Below are 10,037 nucleotides of genomic sequence, written 5' to 3'. Positions count from 1 at the left end.
ATAAACAACGTAGCTAATGAATATTGTTTCCGCTAAGCGTACTTCTGGGACTTGATATATTTTTAGCGACGGAGCAATTGCATCGGTAAGAGTTGACTATACTAATTTTCATTAGTAAAATACTAACTAATGCATATTTATTAGATAAATTCTTTCTTCCCGAAAGATTTCTTTTCAACGTCTCTTCCAACTCCTAATCATATTGGGACTCTGTAATTTCTATTCATTCAATGTTGAGAATTATAATGGGAGTGAAATTCTGATCCTTATAAAACTTTGTAGAAGACACTCATCGAGCTAAAACGATCTGTAGCCAGAAGCTGAAAGCAGAAACCATGGATTGCTATATTTCAAAACTCTCAAACGACATCGTCGAAAGTATCTTCTTCAAGCTCCCAACCGCAGCTCTGTCACAGTGCAGGGCGGTCTGCAAGTCATGGCGCAACATTATCTCAGACCCTGATTTTATTAAACTTCATTCCTCTTCTTGTTTTAGCCTCCTTCTCTTGATGGAGACCGTCACCAAAGGGCTGACGATCCGTACTTCAACCGATGAAATCTTTCAACAAACCAAGAAGATGGAACTCTTCTGCCTTGAATTTCTTGCAGGTTCTTGCCACTTGGGTTCCCTACCGTGGCTTGGACCCTTATTGTTCGTCAATTCATGCAATGGCTTGCTTTGTCTTAGACAACAATTTCCAGGTATTCTCATAATAAATCCATCGAAAGGTGAGTGCGTAACTCTTCCATGTAGAAACAGATGGTGTTGGGACTTGACCGATGGTGTACTCGGGTTCTGTCTCAAGAGTAAACGATATAAGGCTATTGAGATTTCTTGCAGATTTGGTAAATCTGGAAGATATTGGGAAGCATACGTATACACTCTTGGGACTGCTGATTTTTGGAGAAGCATTGGGGCTGCTCCTTCATATGAAGGTATCTATAGAAGAGATTTTTCAAAGGTATTTGCTAATGGATATTTGTATTGGCTTGACAACTCCCGTGAAAGGTTTGGTGAAGTATTGAGTTTTGATTTTGAAAGGGAGAAATTTGGATCTCTCTCATTGCCTTGTGTGGATATATGGGAAGGCATTGGAGATTTTGGAGACTCAATCTATGCATGCAAGTATGGTAAATATGATGACGATTATGTCTTAGAGATATGGTTGATGAAAGAATATGGCGTGAAGGAATCATGGGCTAAATTGCTTGTGTTAAAATACCATCGGGACTGCGGTAGTTTCTTTCATCTTGAGGTAATAAAGGCTTTGGAAAATGGGGACTTATTGTTGTATAATGGGTTTGATTTCGTTCTATATAACCGTGGGAACAACAAGTACACAAGACTGGATATTCCTCAAGAGGTTCAATTGCATTTTGATGGAAAAAGACTTGATTTAATTGTTCCCAATAATCCAAACGTTGCTTCACTCAAAGACGTGGTGGTGGGAGACAACTTGAAGTTTTTTAAACTCAAGTACAAGACAATGATTTGATATTCCATGTCTTTCTTTGATTATTTAGGTAATTTAATTCATCGAGTAAATAAATTTCTATGTTTTATACTCATTAATATAAGTGAGATTTACATTACATCAATTACTGTTGATATTTTATATTTATTCACACGTGATATTTATTTATTGATTTTCTATGATATACCTTGAGTAATTAAATATTTAGGAAACCCACCTGTAATACTATTGTTGAATTTGAGGAAAAAATGCATAAGAAATGAAGAAATGGTAAATTATAGATTTTACTATAACATAAGGTCCATTTTTAAAATTGAAAACTACGTAAATAAATAGAAATACCTATATTCATTTTCTATACTATATATATGAGAAATAAGTTTACCATAAGAACAGAACTGCAAGAGAAAAACCTTTAATCATTGAATCTTTCAATTCTTTTTTATTTTCCTTTTACCCTTTGACACTACTCTATGAGAAGGCAGGCAAAGCGCAAGTTCTATGATGGGAAGTTATCCGTGATGTGTTGATATAGTGATGATGATGACTGAGATGCATTTACATGATCAGTTCTGGACTGTCCAGTATCATAAACATCATCTTCCCTTTGCTCTATTTTGGGCTTGACCAACGGCTGCCTTGAGCGGAAGGGTTGACTCTGGCATGCCAGAGAAAGATTAACAGATGCATGGATACTTGATGGCAATGAAATTTTGAACAAGTGAGGCAATAGAGCCAGAGTGATGGGTAGTACTACGATTGAACTCAAAAGAGCTATAAGGTATGGTGTGTTTAAAGGTTGGGAACTTCAGTGGATAAATGGATGCAGCTCCAAGCTTCGTTTCATTACTGAAATTTCCAGGAAAACTGGGTCTCAAATAGTCATTGTTAAATGCTGTTTTTCTATCAAAACCAGGTGCAAAATCTTTAATTTGCGTCTCAGGTTTGGTGTTTCGGGTTAATGCCAGGGCAGGCTATGAATTGACAATAACCTGGGTTAAATTGGTACTGCCTGAGTTCACAGAGTTGTTTCTGGCTGCTGGCACTTTATGATCGTGTTTCCCCTCGTATGTTGTTATTACATATTTCAGATTGTGGGAGGCTCTCTCCACATGTTTCCTCACTGAACATCCAGCACTTGTGCATTTGTAATAACTCCTTTCAGGAAATAAGAGACGTTTAAAAAAAATTTAAAAATAACGGCCCCCAATAATAATAATAATAATAATAACAACAACAACAATAATATAACATAACCATATTCTTAGATGAAATATACCAAAATTTCCACTCTCAAAAGTCCTATATGTATCCAATAGTAACCATATTTGCACCTCACCAATGACCCAAATTCAATAGAGGTCCACACAAGAATCTCTACTCCAGTCAGTGCCATCCATTTTAATTGAGAAAACATGCTAGATGAATGCACAAAGACAAAACAGTATAAAATATCAATACCTAGGGTTTGGATTCCCCTTGACGACTTTTTGACCATACATACTTGCTCTGGCGGTGCCCATCGTGAAGCATGTCGACTTCACTTTCTATCTGGACAACTACTCTTGGTTCATGGACAGTTCTGGATGCGAAACTTGTTTCCACCAAGCAGCTCTCTATCTTCCTGAAATGTGAAAAAAGAAATAAATAAAATATAAAGAATTTATCATGTTGTTTTGCACAGCAATAATCACCACAGCACACAGATAAGTACCTTCTTTTTTACTCAGATTCCTCGATATCAGCATCAACTCCAATTGATATGCTTCCCTGAGTGGCCCTATCATCATCATCATCATTGCTAACAAGTGTGGAAGAAAGCTCTGAAGTTTCTGCCTATTCAAATGTGCCCATAGATTTGCCTTGGGTGGTTGATAGCAGATCAGAAAGCTTATTTACAACAGATGTTGAAGATGTCCTTTCCATACCATCAGCCCTCCGATCAGAACCAACTTTAACATCCTTAGGCCCTGGTGATGAATTTTTCAACACAGATCCAACTTCAACTTTGATGCAGGTTTCACTGCCTTCATCTCAGGCACAGATCCATCTCTGGCATCTCATCAAAAGAAGAAGTTGTTCCAACTTGTGCACGGTGATTAGGTTGAGGCTTAGGGTGATTATGGGCACCTTTGTAGATGACTTCCATTATTTGATCATCAGGGGAACGCTCTATCTTTTTCCTTACCTGACAATATGGATGAGTACACTTAGAGTAGCTTCTTGGATTTTCACTGCATTTCGCCTGCTTCTGCCCATATTTTCTCCAATTGTATCCATCCTCTAAATTCCTTCCAATTCCTCTAGCAGGGAATGTCCCTTTCTCTTCCTCCTGAGGATCGTGGGTCCCAACGTTTTCCCTGGGGACGAGTTCCATTTGTAGAGACGTTTGATTGCTAGCCACATCAGCATGATCCATCTGAACATCACTGAAGTTGGCATTTGCAATCATGCCATTTTACACTTTCATGTCAGTGGCAGAATCTCCAGCACAAATTTTTGTGGTAGTGTCCTTTAAGAACTCAAATGGGAATTCAAAAGCCATTGATGATTCTACTGCAACAACTGCTTGACAATCAATATTATTTTCCTGTCAATAAGGGGGAAAAAGCGACACATAAATCTCAATTAAAACATTGATTACATCATATGAAATAACCTAGCATAATAAAATCGTGCCCATGATGCTATAATAGGCAAGGCTACTTCATGTAGCAACAATCAAAATCTCTAAAGCATGTGGATTCATAAATGTCCACTGGAAATATAAGTCACAATGTGAAAAGCTTAAGGTAATAACCATAATATGGCTGTAAATCATTGATCTTGTTAAGTTGGTGTTCTGACAGCACAAATTCAAAATCCACAATGCTGAACCAAAATACTTGTCGAAGTTAACAAGAACCTGATTTTCTAATATAGTAAAATCTGGCACAGGACCAGGACCCTTGTGAGGCTTGAATCTGAAGGAACTAGCACTGCTGCCCTTGTCCACATCAGCAGGAATCACTGTATTCAGAATTGAACTTTCATAATTGAGATGTAATAACAGAAAAGTTCCAGTGGTGGGAGAAGGCTGTTCCTCCCAACCCCCACCCCCCAAAAAAAAACCACAAGAATTTATATCAACCACACATAAGATGGAACTGGAATGAACAACATAGGGTCATCAATAAAATGGGCAATAATTTGGTAATTGGAATGAATGATGACAGAACTAAATCTATGTCATAAACAAACTGAATTCCTTAGAAAACAAAAAGTCCACCGGAAACAATATATTCAGTTATTATCAACCGTTAAAGTCATTCACCACTGCTCTATTTGTTGTTTTGCTATGCTAAACTACATAATGAAACACTAAATCCTAGTCAACTGCTATTTCAAATCTATATATGCATGAAGGACTGCTTAAAATTCACTTGTCAATAAGCTGGAAGTGTATTTTCAACATACCATGTAGACTGACCACATTTCACCACGAACTCAGAAAATTAAAACTGAAAAATGAAAGTTAATGATTGATGGCCGACAATTGTAACTCATTCTGGATTCTACAAAAGGATCAGAGGCAGCACAGATAAGCACCACCAAACAGTTGTGGGTTCAGGAATGAAAACTAGAACTGGGGCATGAAACAATAATTCATATGACGTAAAATGAAGTAGGCATTGATGAATTGCAAACCTAGAACTTCTCATAGATAAGTTTCAGCTAGCCCTTGCCCGGTAGCCTTTGGTTTCAAAGCAACCAAAAACCACAATAAGCAACAGAAACGTGGATTTTATTTAGACACGATGCACGCCATTTAGACAGTAGTTTTAAATTTATACAACTCAACTCAACTCAACTAAGCCTTTATCCCAAAAATTTGAGGTCGGCTATATGGATTCGCTTTTTCCACTCTGAACGATTTTGAGTTAAATCCTCAGAAATGTGTAATGCTTCTAAGTCATGTTGTACTACTCTCCTCCAAGTCAATTTAGGTCTACCCCTTTTTTTCTTTCTATCCTCTAGCCTAATGTGCTCTACTTGTCTAACTGGAGCCTCCGTATGTCTACGCTTCACATGACCAAACCACCTCAATCTCCCTTCTCTCAACTTATCTTCAATTGGCACCACTCCTACCTTTTCTCTAATACTTTCATTACGGACTTTATCTAGTCTAGTATGGCCACTCATCCACCTTAACATTCTCATCTCTGCAACTCTTATCTTAGATGCATACGACTCTTTCAGTGCCCAACACTCACTACCATATAGCATAGCCGGTCGTATGGCTGTACGGTAAAATTTTCCTTTTAATTTATTGGGAATCTTACGATCACATAGAACTCCCGTGGCACGTCTCCACTTCAACCATCCGGCTTTAATCCTATGACTAACATCCTCCTCACATCCCCCATCTACTTGAAGGACTGAGCCTAGATATTTAAAGTGATTACTTTGAGACAGTGCCACTCCATTCAAACTAACTCCTTCCCTATCACCAGTTTGGCCTTCACTGAACTTGCAATGCATGTATTCTGTCTTCGTTCTACTTAACTTAAAACTCTTTGACTCTAGAGTACTTCTCCAAAGTTCTAGCTTCCTATTGACTCCTTCTCGTGTCTCATCTATCAGAACAATATCATCCGCAAACATCATGCACCAAGGAATACTCTCTTGTATATGTTTCGTCAGTTCATCTAAAACTAATGTAAAAAGGTAAGGGCTTATGGCTGATCCTTGGTGTAATCCAATTGAAATCGGAAAATCTCTTGTGTCCCCTCCCACTGTGCGCACAATAGTAGTTGCTCCTTCATACATATCTTTCAATACTTGTATGTACCTAATAGATACCCTCTTTTGTTCTAACGCATTCCATAAGACCTCTCTTGGAACACTATCATAAGCCTTCTCCAAATCAATAAAAACCATGTGTAGATCTTTCTTCCCATCTCTATATTTCTCCATCAAGCTTCTAATGAGAAAGATCGCTTCCATAGTTGAACGACCAGGCATGAAACCAAATTGATTGAGAGAGATAGAAGTATCATGACGTAGTCAATGCTCCACAACTCTCTCCCACAACTTCATAGTATGGCTCATGAGTTTAATTCCCCTATAGTTTGAGCAACTCTGTATGTCTCCCTTATTTTTAAAAATAGGTACTAAAATACTCTTCCTCCATTCATCAGTCATTTTCTTTGAGTTTAGAATCTTATTAAATAATTTAGTTAACCATGCCACTCCCATATCTCCCAAATACTTCCACACTTCAATTGGTATTTCATCGGGTCCACAGGCTTTACCTACTTTCATTCTCTTAAGTGCTTCCTTTACTTCTAAAGATCTAATCCTTCTAGTATAATTTACATTCTTTTCTATTGTTCTATAATCTATATTCACGCTATTTCCATTTTGAATATTATTAAAGAGATCATTAAAATAATTTCTCCATCTTTCTTTAATGTCCTCATCTTTCACCAACACTTTTCCTTCTTTATCCTTAATGCACCTAACTTGATTGAGATCTTGACATTTCCTTTCTCTACTCCTTGCTAATCTATAAATATCTTTCTCCCCTTCTTTAGTTCCAAGTTTCTCATATAACTTTTCAAAGGCCTGTGCTCTTGCTTGGCTAACTGCCTTTTTTGCCTCTTTCTTTGCTATCTTGTACTGTTCATATGCCTCATTATTATCACATTTAGGTAATTTCTTATACCATTCCCTTTTTCTCTTCACTGCCTTTTGTACTTCCTCATTCCACCACCATCTCTCTTTTGAGGGTAGTCCATGTCCTTTAGACTCCTCAAGTACTTTTCTAGCTACTTCTCTAATCTTTGATGCCATCTGTATCCACATATCATTGGCCTCCATATCTAGCTTTCATACTTCGGACTCAAGAAGCTCATTTTTGAACTTCACTTGCTTTACTCCTTTGAACTCCCACCACTTTGTTCGAGCTACACTATTTCTTCTGACCTTACTTGAATTGTTCCTAAACTTGACATCCAAGACCACCAACCTATGTTGACTTGTTAAAGCCTCTCCTGGAATGACCTTGCAATCCTTGCATAGAGCTCTATTTGTCTTCCTGGTTAAGAGGAAGTCGATTTGGCTTCTATGTTGCCCACTTTTGAAAGTCACTAAATGTGACTCTCTTTTTATAAAGTAGGTATTTGCTAGTATTAGGTCGTATGCCATAGCAAAATCCAGGATGCTTTTTCCCTCCTCATTTCGACTGCCAAAACCAAAACCTCCATGAACATTCTTATAACCTTGCCTATCACTTCCTACATGTCCATTCAAATCTCCACCAATGAAAATATTTTCTTCATTCAAATCTCCTACTCTTTTCACAGCTACTACTGCGTCTTTCAATGTCCTGTCTATGATTATACCCACTCCGTTCTTGTTTCTCTCCTTTCCGGTAAACCACAATTTGTACCCTGAATTACCCACTTCCTTACTTTTCTCTCCTACCCATTTAGTCTCCTGAATGCAAGCAATATTCACCCTTCTCCTTTCCAAGGTATCCACAAGCTCCATTAATTTTCCTGTAAGTGATCCAACATTCCAAGTACCAACCCTGATCCTCCTCCTATCCTGCTCCTTCCTAATTGGTCTCCTTCTATGATATCTTCTATTATTTTCTATGTCTATCTTGTATTCTGTTCCACTATTTATTCTATTATATGTCCTATGGACTAACTTCTTTACCCACACCCGTCCATGATGTGGGAACCCTTGCTCACTTAACACCACACCCGGGCGCCGGCATGGCGCATCGCTTTCGGTGAACGCCCTACACCCTTGCATATTTTTATCACTACACCCGGGCTCCGATGTAGCGCGTCGTTAGTAGAGGACGCCCCAACGTTTATATCATTTGAATCCATATCATAGATCATAGGGTGTGACGAAATTTTTACGCTGGTTGTCACCTACCGCAACCCTCCTCCTTTAAATTTATAAATTTCTGTTAATCTTTTATCAACACTACTCAGGAAAACTTCATTCTAAAACCTAAATCACACAACTAGTAAGACAACCCACTTGCTCTAAATAACTTACTAAACACACAGGTGCTTATACAAAGAAGTTTCCCTCTGATAAAAAACAAAGGGGAAAACAACTACGACCATAGCCAGCAGATTCAAATGACATTGTTTTACACGTTAAATTATTGCGACCTCAGATTTCTCCCCTCATGCAAGCACACAAGTAATAAACAATCAAAAAGAATACTCTTTTACCAAACACTCCTTTTCCAAAGACCTTCAAAATTGAGCTCAGAAATGCTAATAATGAAGTTATTGAGTCAGAATTCAAACAATGATATACCAATGGTTATATTAATAAGTTTTCGTTTCAATTAAAAATCTTCCATTTAACTGCATTACCAAGAAAAATTGCAAATCAAAATGATCGGCCAAAAAAAAAAAAGAGAACTTTATCTGAGAATTAGGCAACATAATCGGCGAATCGAGTAGCTCAGTGGGGCTAATCCCGGGCGGAGTAGTTATAGAAGGCGACCCAATTGCCGGCGAAGCCAAGGGACTAGTGGTCCGAAACCTGGCAGTATTAATCCTATCCGCTTTGAACCCGCATTTGGCCGCTCTTCTCTGGGAAATGCTTCCTCTGATAGCATTCTCCGACGCATCATCGGAACTGATGGTGAAAATTCCATTAGTAAAGTTGTCCTTATGAGATGTTTTGGAGGGAAGCTGTAGCGGTGGTAGAATGGGTCCATGGGAGTGTCATTTTGAAAAAAGAGAGAGAAGCTAGAGTTTATGGAGGCTTGTTAATGAAGTTTCTGCTCATTTGATGCTTCAACTAATATCGGTTGCTAATCAGTTACAGCATCAATAACAGATCAACATTAACCACTCACTAATCATGGATTATTTACTAATAACTATCCACTACAATGACTATAACATAAAGGACGTTAAACAAAGGAAAAATAAAAATTAAGCTTAATTTTAAATTAATTGACATCCATTCTATCATTCAATTTTATTAAACTATAAAGATTATACCATCAACTTTCTACCTCTTATTAATTTTCCCTCAACGTTAAAAATTGATATTTCACAAATAAAAATATAATGTAAAACACTATGTAAATGCTACATAAACATGACCTAGTTAATAATTACATGGCTTAATTTTGCAATGATATTGTAATTAATCTATTTACAATGATTAATGGAGACATAGGGTGTCTAATTAACGGACAAGAACGTAAAATTCTGAAAAAAAAAAAAAGAAAGCTAAAATTTAATATGCTTATTATTTTTCATAGGAAATTGTACATAGAAGCGCTAATCACCTGCCCCTCTTATGTGAATATAATATTTTTCAGCCAATGTTATAACAAGTTTGTATGTGCCAACTTTCCAGGATTTCTATCTTTCGCTTCCTTGCTCGTCCCTTCGGTCAGCTGGTTTACTTCCTGTATCAGTTATCCTGCACCTTTTCCCAGTTTCAGTAGTGGCTAGTGTTGCATTGTTTGAATTTCAAATTAATGTCAGCATAAGTCACATTTATGTGTTCAGGGAAGAGTTCCTCCTG

At 37.5% G+C, this 10,037-nt stretch overlaps 1 protein-coding gene and 1 pseudogene across 1 annotated transcript; one reads left to right on the top strand and one right to left on the bottom strand.

The window, feature by feature from the left end:
* Nucleotides 1-335: 335 nt before the first annotated feature.
* On the top strand, nt 336-1,496 carry LOC110639120 (F-box protein At3g07870-like). Its single transcript, XM_021789950.1, has one exon. The coding sequence runs from the start codon at nt 336-338 to the stop codon at nt 1,494-1,496; it is 1,161 nt and encodes a 386-aa protein (XP_021645642.1).
* A 285-nt stretch (nt 1,497-1,781) lies between these two features.
* LOC110639121 (probable WRKY transcription factor 2) lies at nt 1,782-9,202 on the bottom strand (annotated as a pseudogene).
* Between the last annotated feature and the right edge of the window lie 835 nt (nt 9,203-10,037).

The sequence above is a fragment of the Hevea brasiliensis genome, chromosome 10, assembly GCF_030052815.1.
Source record: "Hevea brasiliensis isolate MT/VB/25A 57/8 chromosome 10, ASM3005281v1, whole genome shotgun sequence".
NCBI lineage: Eukaryota > Viridiplantae > Streptophyta > Magnoliopsida > Malpighiales > Euphorbiaceae > Hevea > Hevea brasiliensis.
The sequence above is the reverse complement of the archived record's forward strand: the minus strand, read 5'-3'. Positions and strand labels throughout refer to the sequence as shown.

Coding starts and splice junctions, on each gene's coding strand:
- LOC110639120 (XM_021789950.1), top strand. CDS start 336: ATGGATTGCTATATTTCAAAACTCTCAAACGACATCGTCGAAAGTATC.